The sequence below is a fragment of the Myripristis murdjan genome, chromosome 11, assembly GCF_902150065.1.
Source record: "Myripristis murdjan chromosome 11, fMyrMur1.1, whole genome shotgun sequence".
In the NCBI taxonomy this organism is placed as follows: domain Eukaryota; kingdom Metazoa; phylum Chordata; class Actinopteri; order Holocentriformes; family Holocentridae; genus Myripristis; species Myripristis murdjan.
Window position 1 is genome coordinate 18,295,891 of NC_043990.1, and position 12,309 is coordinate 18,308,199.

Sequence of the window (12,309 nt, forward strand, 5' to 3'; positions counted from 1 at the left end):
GGCTCTGGGTGGTTGATTGAAAAGACAAGCATTGACTGGTCAGAATGTGTCTGTGCACAAACCCTCAAAATACTAAAGCTGTGACACACTGTCACTTCTGAGGCTTTCTTAAGGTCACAAAAAAGGATAATTACACCTACTTTCTTAAATTACATCTCATTGTCTTGTTTTGCAAACCTCTTTTACATGCAGTGTTTGAAAACTACACATGCTGCAAAACTGCATAACCATAATTTAGGTGGAGTGTCAAGTGAATTGATGCTCACCACTAGTATTTCTGCTGCATCCCACAGTACGTACTTACAGCAATGGTTTTGTTTTTGTTTCGTGGGACTTTACCAACACTGAGCTTACTAGAGGTATGGACTGATCTTCAATTATATACTAAAAAAGTGATAGAGAAATTACTAGGTGAACTGTTAATATGTAGACATCTTATTTAGTATAGCATAGTCTTCCTTTAACTAATCTTGCCATCACACACCTCCCCTTGTTGGAGGCTCAAGTTGTTAAATATGATGACATAAGCAAAGTGCAGGAGACTACACAGTTCTTTATGCCCAAAAAGCAACACAACCCAGGTTCAATCATCACTTGATTTATTTTGTTGTTTCTTTGCCCTTTAAATTCAATGTACAAGTAACAATTTAGGTTACAGATTCCAAAAAGAAGGTCACAATAGTGATGATTCAAATTACTAAGTCATGTGATTAGCCCACATCTACAAAGTCTCCGTTTTGAACCAGGTCATTAGGCACTCAAATACAAAAAGTTACATAATGTGAAAATCCATGCATCAACATAACATTCAGTGACCTTGCAGTGTTTTGACATGGCAGTCTGTCTTCAATACTTAATAGTATGTACAGGCAACATTTCCCAAATCTAGTTTGGGGCAAACTTGGTGTACTGAAGATCATGAAACTGACACTTTTACAGTGAGGGCTAATTAATTGGCTTTTTATTATGTGACAGCTAATTTTATATCACTGGGACATTGAAATTAGATTAATCCAGATTAGTCTCTGGTTCTGGCCAGTCATAATCTTCAAATGTAACTTCTATGCTGGTGACTCTGTTAATGGAGTGTTAGGTTAGTGTGGAAACTGTACTATACCAATGATCATACAGAGGGCCAGGTTTTGGCAAAGGCTGAGAAATGAAAAGAAAATAAAACAGTCATGTTAGGCTTAGAATCATCAAACAAAAAGATTTAACTTGACACTTGTTAAATGAAGAAACCAGCAACCTTGCACAAATGCTGACACTGAAAATTGATTCAAAAGTTGCAAATAATTTTCAAAATAAATCTTCTGAGTCTGTACAAAAATTGTTTCAAGTCTAAGTGACTGCTGTGGAGCCATAACAATGGGAGCCAACAGTTATCAACAGAAAGCTTTAGACTGCCTAAGATATTCAAGGTCCAAAGCAACCAAAAAGAAAGAAATATGTATCATGTTAACCGTAGATTATTTCATACCATAGTAATTGTAACAAGAAATACAATATATTGTATCTGCATCAAAGAAATGGTTTGAATAAAGAAAGGCATGCTACTTCCAGTCAGTTTTATCTTATGACAGAGTGGCATAACACAGTTTTGACAAGTAGGCACATAATACTGGAATATGACCTGGTAAAATAATTTTGACCTGGTCCATGACAGGTTTAATTAATTAAAGTATATGGTGTCATTCACCCACAAATCACAGGCAGCTTGGCTATTTTAACTAGAGACGTAGCCACAATGGTCCATAAAGAATGGGAAATGTTGTCAGTTTTAACAGATTTAGCCTCAACTAAAACCACAGCCTCATTACTATTGGAAAATATATGGAATCATTTCTCCATTATAGGTCCACAGCTTTCTTAGCCAAAACTGCCTAAAACTTGGCAGATTGTTAAGAGAAACACAGGAGCAAATGAACATAATCTGCACATGAATGGCCAAGACCAAGATATATATAGAGAGAGATTTTTTTTTTTTTTTTTTTTTGAGATACAAATGACATCAAGTAATGTAGAAATAAAAGGTAGTGCTTTTCCATTTTAAATGGTTTCATTGTCATCAATTCTAATTGTATGGCTTGCGTCATCTGTGTATATTCTTCACATATAACAAGAGGTAGATTAATTCTTATTTTGACTTGGGCTACACTGCTGCTAACTCTGAACTAAAAAGATTTTAAGAAATCAAATAACTGGTGTGCACCTCGAAGCCTTGAAGCATAAAAGAGTGAAGTACCCATGGATATGCAAATGGATCAACTGAGCATTTCTTAGCACTTATAACATCAGAAAGCTCATCCATCATATAAAAGTAGGCTATGTGTATGAATAACTCAAGCTGAGAAAAATTGGGGATTTTTGTTTATCATTATCCATTTCATTACGCACCTGTGGCTCAAAATTAGGATATGTCAATTTACGCTATAAGCTTTTAATAATAAAGGCTACAAGCCTACTTGACTTGTTTCAGTTTAATAAATAAGCAAGAAATCTGACCTGCCTCTACGTTTAAGTTGGAAAAAAAGCTACACAGCCTCAACATCATATGAAAGGAACACTGCTTTATATGAAATAACACTGCTGAAGTTGAAAGGTGATGTAATATAAATGAGTCAAGGAGGGCAAAGCTGAATACTTCTCAGGTTGTATAACCCCAACAAGCTATGAAGGGTGTATCGTAAACGCCAAAATACCACTCCATTATTAGGACAGATTCCCATTCAGAGAGGAAATCAGATGTGCTCAAGTCTTTGTAGAGGAACAAAAAGTCTATAACAGTAACTTTAGAAAAAATGTTGGATCATCTGAGTGTAACTGGACCCAACAGGGTTTTGAACAGAAGTGTGGCTCCACTGAGGAGCTGCAGCTGGACTGGGACCAGGATAAGTATTGATGTATGGAGAGGGTACCCATCTTATCTCTGTCACCAACATATCTGAGGAACTGTTACCAACCCCTCTCAAATAAAGATCAGAGTGCCTTTCATAACCCTGGCTTTGCTCAGGCGGGATGAACACATTGGGCTGGGATCTGCGTCCAGCAGCATGCATGTTTGGCTGAGGAAGGTCCGGGTCTGGGTTGGTCCAAGGTCCATTATTGTAGTAGGGGTCAGGGGTCACTCTATGGCCTCCTTGGTAGGGTGGCAAGACCATAGGCTGCATCATGTTTGTATTTGGAGCTGTTTGGACATACCCAGAAGAGGATTGACTATATTCCAAAGTCTGCGGTCCTCTTTGTTCCATTTCAAGGAATTGTGGCCTGGGCTCTGCTGTGATGGCACCGCTGTAAGCACTGGAAGTATTTAAGTTTGGACCCATGTTGCTCCTATCAACATCTAAATGAGAAGCCATTTCACCAGTGGGGGCACAATGCCCTAAACTGTCTGTAGGAAAATGTGTATAATCTTGTGCCAAGTATTGTTGCTGGGGCTGGTAATACTGTCGATGATTAGTGCCTGAGCCAATTTCCCTCTGTCCCTCTCTTGGCACTTCCACTTTCAAGGCAACTTTATTTTGTAAATCAGAACCGTACCACTGCTCTTGAGTGTAACCCTCCTCTCTCCTGTGGTAGGAGCTGTAAGTTGACTGATCCTGAGTGTGGTACACATTGGCTGTTAGCTCTTCGCCTTCATTGTACTGACCTTCATTTTTCCAGTCCTCATCAAAGGTCTTAATTAATCCTCTTTGAATATGATGCTGATTAAAAGAGGTATGGGCTGGTAGATGTCCTGTCTCATATGCCGGCTGTTGGTTGCTTTGTACATATGGGTTTGTTCCAGTTATGTTTTCAGGCTGGTTAAAACACTGACTCTCACTGACATAACCACACACCTTTTGATACAGGGTGACTCTGAAGTTTCCTTCTTGTCCAGGGTACTGACCATTGGTATGTTTTTCCATGTCTCCAGTACAAAAGTCAAACTGAGGCTGCAAGGTTGTATCCTCATCCTGGTTAACCACAAGTTGCCTCAAGTCAGAGTCCTCTGTCTGGGGCTCTGGTGAAGGGCTAAGAGCTGGGCTGGCTATAGGTGATACAGGGAGCTTGTCCAGGCTGAAAGATGTCCTCTCCAGCAGCGTTGAACCTGTGGTCAGAGGCAGGCTTACCTTGAACACAGTATTAGTCACATTGTCCACTTTCTTCTTCATCTTCATCTTCTTCTTCTTCTTGGAGTCATTTGCCTGTTTTGACTGTACTGCAGTGCGTTTGTGTGGCACGCCTTGATTTGAGGCTTTGATGGTGCCAACACTTGGCCCTTGGAGAATAAGCATAAACTGAATCTCAAGAGGATCATAAAGACATTATGAGGCTTAATAGAAAACAGAAGGCTGTGATAGTTTTGGTGTATGTTGATTTAAAGGTTACCAGAGACACGCACCTTTTACCATTTTCTTCTTCTGGATATTAGTACTTGTTGAGTCATTAGCATTATGGATACCATTAAAAAGCCTCGTCATACCTGAAATAAAGGCACAGGACACAGAGAGAGAAAAGAATACAAGGGGATATACACAAAAAAATATACCATGAGCAAGGCCTAAATCAGGATGTGTTGGAATGCTGAAAAAGAAACACTGAAGTGGTTGAAGCTTCAAACCAGCAGGCAAAATATAAAACACTTATAAAGAATAAAAAAAAACATGTAAAGAATAAGAAGAGTTGACCAAAAACACTTAAGCACGAGAGGTGGATGACACAAACTAAAGAAAAAACAAAAGCTGAATTTCACTTACAGAGATCGGTCTGCATGAATGGATCAAACTACATGGTCTTGACAAACAACATTTTCTTAGCAAAGGGCATCAATTACCACATCATCTCTTTGACAGATGACTCCATAAAGAAAGAATGTGAGGCAGCAGGACGATGATGATACTTCATCATCATCATCTTACTATATCATGTCACTCAGCAGCAGGGGCTGGAAAGGGAAGAGGTAACACCAAAACAGAGAAAACAGTGGATAAGGATACATTTGTACTTACACCAGTGATAACTGTTGCCGGTCAGGAGGATACCGAGGGAGGCTGGTACCCTCATCACCTAGGAAATATGAGATGTTCTGACCATAAGATGAAGGAATGAAAAAAGAGAAGTGGAGATTGAAGACAGAAGAAAAACCAACAATGCATCTGTCCAGAAATACTGGGCCATTTCACTGGTGTCTTGGCACTCACATTTAAATGTGTTGGACTTACTGCATCAAGACTGTTGAGACTCTATCAGAAACATTGTTAGTCAGCAAAGTTATTATACTTTATCAAATTATTGTGTAAACCTTCTGGGAAGCCCCACCCCATCCAGAACCCCAAGGCTCTGACAAAAGTCACTGGTACAATCTTAGTTTCAAGATCATACCTACCTTCCTAATATCTGTTGATTTGATGTGTTTTCCTTATACCATGGGAAGGTGATGTATAGCTCAATTTTGACATTTCTTACCCCATATTTATTTTTAAATACAAAATTCAAGCCTTTAAGGTTATTTCAGAGTTAACAGGGCGCAAGACACTTTAAGGGTGACCGTTACAAACCTGCAGTTCAATGAGGTAAACCAGGTTTCAGCACCTTTCCATTTTTTGGGTGCCGTTTTGTCACCCCCTTCTGGATTCTCCAAGACTGAAAATCAGCACTGGTCCAAAGAGTTGATTGTACAATTCCATTGACAAATTCTCAGGGAAGAGGTTATGCCTGTTTCGTTAGTTACAAAGGTACAGCATGCTACTGTGCCAGGGATATTATGTTCCGAGATAATTGGTATAGTATTCATACTTTATCCTTGATCTGTTTTTCAACTCTTCCTGTTGGTACTGAAGGTTTCTTTTTCTATTCAGCATAACCAAACCAGCACAGTGTGTGCATAAGAGCAAATGTGATACCTTAAATTGTCCTCTGCCTTCCTCTTGCTCCACCTTCTTGGCCATTGATTGGAGAAGCTGACCATTGCCATGAATCCCCATCTTCTTTACCTCCACCTGCTCAGGATGAACTTCCATCTACACACAAACATTATTAGTTCACTTAAAGTTTGTTTGTAGCATCTAGTCTAAAGAAGCCTCTAGGAGAATAGTGGTAAAAGATTTATGTTTTTTTTTGTTGTTGTTTTTTTAAATTGTGATAGTTCAGAGCAAACTGACCAAGTAGTTGAAGACATGGGAGGAACTGGTCAGGTGATCAATGAGGTCATCTTTGATACATTTGATTCGGCAGCAGTGGCATAAGAAACAGTACGGGTGGCCGTCTTCTTCACTTCTACACTCAACCACATGCTTGAGACCTGGTGCAAACATGCAAACACAGCCTTTTGAAATGATGCACCCCCAAAATATAGCACTACAACTCATCAAGATACTCGCTAATAGATTCATCATGCAGGTTACTATCAGAAAATAATCCACTGTCAAGCGCTGTTTACCAGTGTTTTAGTTTTCAGGCTCATCCGGTCACTATCTACAGCCAGCAAGATGTGCAAAATTCTGTGTTCTTATCTAAAGGGATCAAGGCAAGTTTCCTGCAAAGTTATCTACAATCACTCTTAGTGTTTCCGATTACTGGTCACTTCCTACACGGAAACATTGCAAAATATACTCATTTATTTTGTTACTCTTCAATCTTGTTCACCTATAAGAGTCTTGGTCCCTGTGTAGCCATCAAGAAAACTGTCTTCATTCTCCCGCTGTACAGAGAGTTCAGCTGACTCCAAACTGTTCTCATTTTGCTGTACTGGGCTTTTCAACTTGACAACTTGGTCCGCTTTTTCCTTTGATTGTCCCTGGTGCCTCTGGGGAAGCAACACAACCCTCTGTGATGGGACGATGCCGCTCTCTGGCTGGTCAGAAGTGGTCTCTGATTGGCTCACAGTTTTACTCTGCCCCTGCCTACGTCTGCAGGAAGTTAACAGAGTTACAGCTGCAGGGACAGAGACAGATATGGTTGGAGTGACATGGAAGGGTGAATGGAAATAAAGAGGCAAAATGAATGGAGAGGACAGATGTTGTGTGGTTGGACAAAGTGTTAAATGCAACAAAGGCAAACAAATCAAATGGATAGCTAGAAAAAATAAATACTGACCCTCAGCCTCACTGAGTGATGTCATCTTCTGGTACACAGCTTCTTCAAACTCCAGTACCTTCATAGGAGGGCAGGCCAATCCATACAAAAACATAGCAGTATTCAAACACTCCATTATCACTCCTTTAGGTTAGGCAGTTCAGAACAATGCTATATTCACAAAGCAGCACCCAAACACCCCTACCTGTACATCTCCAGGTCCCTCTCTTTTCTCCAGTAGCTTAGACATCTCCATCAGTGGCCAGGCCAGCTTGGACAGGTCAGGATTGTCCTTCCATTCTGCTACAAAGTGCGGGTGCCAGGCTTTCTGTCAGGCCAAACAGCACCAGTGAACTGTGATCAGTGCCCAGCATCACAAAGTCACTTGAGCACAGTCAGGACATCTTTCCTGCAGCTGGCTTCACTAAATACCAATAATGGCGATCCCAGATAACCAGTCTCCTGACAGTGGTTATCAACTGGCTCTCAACCCACAAGCTTACAGTACAGCTCTGGAGTGTGCCCACATGAGAAGGGTGGGGTTTGTCAGTCACATGCAACATGTGCAGATGTAGAACAGCCAATTTAAGATACTATCACCCTGGGGAAATTAAATTTTACCTCAGCAAAAGTAATATGATTCACTGGGGAAAGGAAAGAGAATATGGGCATTCAACAGGAATACAAAAAAGCAATAAAAAAAAATAAAATACAATTTCAACATATTTAGCAGACTAAAGAGAAAAAGGGATTACAAACATTTCTGTTCTTCATTTAAAAAGACCAAACAAATCTTAGACAGGATTGCAGCAGTAAAACAAATATGAGAGCATAAATCAACAGGCTTACTACTGTCCCATCATTAAGACACAGCAGAGATGTGTTTCACCGACATGGTAATGTATGATCACGCTGAGGTTGTGAAAAGATCTTCTATTCACAGTCTACCTCATATTTGAGAGTAAGGACACAAACTGCATCACTCACAAGGACGTGGCACAAAAACATTCATCATCAGCCAGTCCTCTACAACTTACAATGTAGTTGTATCGGTGAAGACTTCCCATGATGTGGTTCCGTATGTCAGACTTACTGAGGCGACACACACACACCTCACACAGGTACAATGCTTCTTTGTTGTGTCTGCCTGCCTTCACACACTCTGTGACACTGCCCAGACCTGAAATACACACATAAAGTGACAGAAATAAACCTCAACCACACAAACAGAGCAAAGAGGAAGCACACACGCATTTTAAAAAAAAGAAAAAGAAAAAAGAAAAAAAAACCAAAATGAAGTTTTTTGGAGAAATCTGTTGCTACAGACCAATGATGGGCTGCAGTCTGTTCTTGTTGTTCAGATACACCTTCAGAGAGTGGAACAGCTCACTCATGCCAGCCACTCCTGCAAATACAGAGACAGACGTATAACATGTGTGTATACAAAACAAGGTTCGGTGGGCTCAGAGGAAGAAAGTGAAATTCTTACCTTTATTTACCCCACCTGGCTGCATGTTGCAAAAGTAGAATCACAACCTGCATACAGATTGAGCAGAGGAAAGAAACTTAAATAAGATAAGAAACTACAGATATCAGAATCAAATTGAATGTTTTTAAGACCCTTAACGAGACAAGGTGGAACATTCAAGATTGCTTTTTTTAACATGTAAGACAGATTGTTGGACAAATTCTTTTTTTCTCAAATAAGCAATGCAAATAAGTACACGGGAGAGTAATACACATTTGGCCCAGATCTGCAGTAACTTTTAGATATGAATATGCTCAGTTAATAAGTAGCCTTGATGATTATATGAATTGTTACTCTAAGTTTCCTTTACGTTAGATTGAAAGGTGCTGCTGTAATAAATCTAACCATTGCTCTTAATTCACAGAGTTTTGGACAAGCACAAAGATCTTTTGGGATTTCTCTGCACTGGTAAATACGACAGGGTAGAACAAAGCCACGTTAATCTGGAGTTAATAGCCATGTTTCCCATCTGGCAAGTTTAGCCCCAATATTTATAGTGCTAATATTTGCTTAAATACCTCCATCAGTGTTTACCATACAGTTTATATGGGTGGCCGGCCCAAATTGAACCCACCCCCCAGATGTTGCTATAAGCATGTCAGAGAAAAATATGATCTAGCCAATGCTTCTCAAAAATAATTAGACATTTTTAAAATGTTCAGTGTCTTGGAAAGTCGTGGAATCCAACCCGAGCCTGTCTAACCAGTCCTGGTGTTAGTATTTTCTTCCTCTGCTTCTGAACAGGACACCTATCTACCTAAATCAGAGTCTTTCTTTAAACATGGCCATGTTTCTGCATGCATATGGGGTAACTAATGCAGTGATTCAGAAACCACTGATGTCCATGGAAAGCACATGCCAGTTCTCTCGTGACACTTGATGGTTGGTTACAGCTGCCCAGAGGTCCCTTTTTCCAGAAATATCTCTCCTGGTGCCCAGTGGACTACCAAGTGTACCCTCCTAAGCCTCTTTCTGCATTTTTACTGCAATGTTTAGACATGATCTGACACACCCCACACTTTCCACACTAAAGTAAAGCACACAATGAAGTCACAATGTTCATCACTGAATCAACAAGTCAGAACCAATGACTACATGAGCTTCAAAAAATATTTTTCACTACCATTTCTAACAGCAAGTTCATACAAATGCTTATTAGGTTCAAGGGTAGACGTAGGGTTTATAATAACAGAAATGTTGAGCCTGGTGCACAAGTGCTTGATTCTCTTTGACTAAAAGAAATGATGGATCAGTCAATTAGACAAAATGTTTCTGAAATGTATTGCAATGCAGCAGTTTAGTGGTTGCAGTGGATATCAACACAAGCAACATCTGTAAAGGTGACTAAGACATTTTAAGACATGAAGGGACTTGCAGACACACAGCACGAGCTTCCCCTCACAGCTTTGTCAAGCTCTCTAAACAACAGTAGCCACGGGCATATTGAGACTGTACAGCCACATGGAAATTATACTTAAAATTATACATTATGAGTAAACATTTATTTTATATATACATAATCTATTCTATAAATATTTTGCAGACACATTTCATTATACCTATGGTCTATGCAAAGGTTCAAAGGTGAAAGGCCTATAGATATTCTACAAATATATTATGGTATATTATATTTTTTACTTCTCTTAGGGCATGCAAAAATTATTTTTTCTTATATTCTTTTGTATTGATCCACTTTATTTATTTTGTTACTTGTTGAGTTGTTCCTGTGCAATGCCTGGACGACCTGCTGCTGGAACACAATTATTTTCCAATATGGGATCAATCAAATTGATCTATCCAGCCACCCAGCCACGCTGAACTGTTCAACCACCAGGTGTCGCTGTAATACAAGATGACTCAGATGGGATGACAGGCTTACCACCCACTCCTCAAGACACGCGGACCTGTATGTTGAAAATACACCTAACCATAATCACCTATATAGAGGTTTATCTTTTATTGTGTAGTGTTTGGTAGGGAGACAGGAGTGGATGAAATAACGTGAGACAACAGGCATAAATCCTCCCATGAAATGACAGAAATTATCTTTATCTCCTTTTGCTGAAGCCGGAGCTTTCAATTATTATGAAAACCACTGATTTTACTTAATTTACACTTATTACGGAGTCCGTCTGGCTAACAGTGTCGACTGGTGGCCAACACAGAGCTGACTAAGTTACTGTTCACAGCTTGTTTGCGAGGCAGATATCACTAATGTTAAATATCACAAATTAACCCATTATCCAAGTCCTGTTTCCCTACACACAGCGGATGAAACAGGATTAAAATCATCCGGATTAGTGCAAACACCATGCTGTGTGAATTTTCCAGGAATCACTGACTCAGTGTTCAAACACAAACATCTGAATTACAACAGCCAGCGTTACATATGCCACATTAACACAACACACTGGGCACGCAAAGCAGCAACAAATCATGTGGGTTAAACGTGAAATAAACTGTGGTTAGCTACCTTGTTGGCACAAATGAAGCGTAACACTTGGTCGCAATCACGTTGTTGTAGTTTCACAGCCGAGTTGGACGTAACCGCCTTGACTTCCGTAAACTAACATGTTATTGTTTAAAAGAAAAAAAAAAGGTTCGCCTGTCTTCACGGTCACGTAGGCAGTGGAGAGAAGATGATGTCCGTCAAGTCCCTGAAATTCACCGTCAAGTCAACATGGATGAGGTGAAACAGACTGAGAGGCCAGGTGAGCTCATCTTCTCCGCCCGCACTTTGAAAAGCTCCTCTCTCTTCCTGTCGAGAGGCGTTCAAGCGCACCCGGTTTCCCGACAGCCGGCCCATAATTTGCGTTTCTTAGTAGGCTACAGCGACGGTAGCTCTGTTATGACTAACATAGAGAAATACGGTAGAGAATAAATATATCATACGTCAGTTACAAACAGTCAAAATCTACCCCACTGTTTGGCGTCAAGAGACGCACGAGACTGATTTTCAAAAAAAAACATATAACATGCAACTTTAACTGTTTCAAGTGAAAGTGTGTGGTATACTTGGTGTGAAGGGCTTTCCCTTACACATACACTACTCACAAAAAGTTAGGGATATTTGGCTTTTGGGTGAAATTTATGGAAAATGTAAAAAGTTCACGCTACAGTGATATTATATCATGAAAGTAGGGCATTTAAGTAGAAGCATACACTGGTGATTTCCTCATCTCAAACAATTTCTTGAAACAAAAGCCAACAACAGTGGTGGATATACCACAACAAAAAATGTCAGTGTCAATAACTTGTCATGTGCCCTTGAGCATCAGCTTGAGAACGACAACGACGTCTCATGCTGTTCACAAGTCGACTTATTGTCTGCTGAGGCATGGCATCCCACTCTTCTTGAAGGGCGGCCCTCAGGACATTGAGGTTCTGGGGCACAGAGCTCCGAGCCTCTACACGGCAACTCAGCTGATTCCATAGGTTTTCTATGGGATGCAGGTCTGAGAAAGTGCAGGCCACTCCATCTGAGGTACCCCAGTCTCCAGCAGCCGTTCCCTAATGATGCGACCTCGATGAGCTGGAGCATCAAACGCCTGATGTGAATTTTGCCGTTAAACTCCTTGTTAGAGAACAGCAACTTGTGCAAAAAGTACTGAAACATTGAACAGTTGGACATGTGCATTCAAAAGTTTACAGAAGGTCACATTACGTTCACCTGTAAAGGTTATAATGCATTTTAGGTTCATCCTGAAATTTCAGCCGAAAGCCGA

The 12,309-nt window shown here is 40.2% G+C and overlaps 1 protein-coding gene across 1 annotated transcript; it reads right to left on the reverse strand.

The window, feature by feature from the left end:
* Nucleotides 1–1,318: 1,318 nt before the first annotated feature.
* LOC115368181 (uncharacterized) lies at nucleotides 1,319–11,330 on the reverse strand. The gene is made up of 12 exons (XM_030064188.1): nucleotides 11,058–11,330; nucleotides 8,546–8,592; nucleotides 8,384–8,461; nucleotides 8,094–8,236; nucleotides 7,262–7,384; nucleotides 7,078–7,135; nucleotides 6,628–6,915; nucleotides 6,144–6,283; nucleotides 5,886–6,002; nucleotides 4,992–5,049; nucleotides 4,385–4,465; nucleotides 1,319–4,261 (listed from the first exon to the last, which is right to left on the reverse strand). Exons 2-12 carry the CDS (start codon nucleotides 8,568–8,570, stop codon nucleotides 2,793–2,795), a joined length of 2,580 nt encoding a protein of 859 aa, XP_029920048.1. The 5' UTR covers nucleotides 8,571–8,592; nucleotides 11,058–11,330; the 3' UTR covers nucleotides 1,319–2,792.
* Between the last annotated feature and the right edge of the window lie 979 nt (nucleotides 11,331–12,309).

Bases quoted from the DNA above. Each gene is read 5' to 3' on its own strand.
- LOC115368181 (XM_030064188.1), bottom strand. From the start codon at position 8,570: ATGCAGCCAGGTGGGGTAAATAAAG. The intron at 5,050-5,885 runs GTATCACATTTG...CATATTTCCTAG, and splicing joins AAGGCAGAGGACAATTTAAG to GTGATGAGGGTACCAGCCTC. The intron at 4,466-4,991 runs GTAAGTACAAAT...CCTTTATTTCAG, and splicing joins CGGCAACAGTTATCACTGGT to GTATGACGAGGCTTTTTAAT.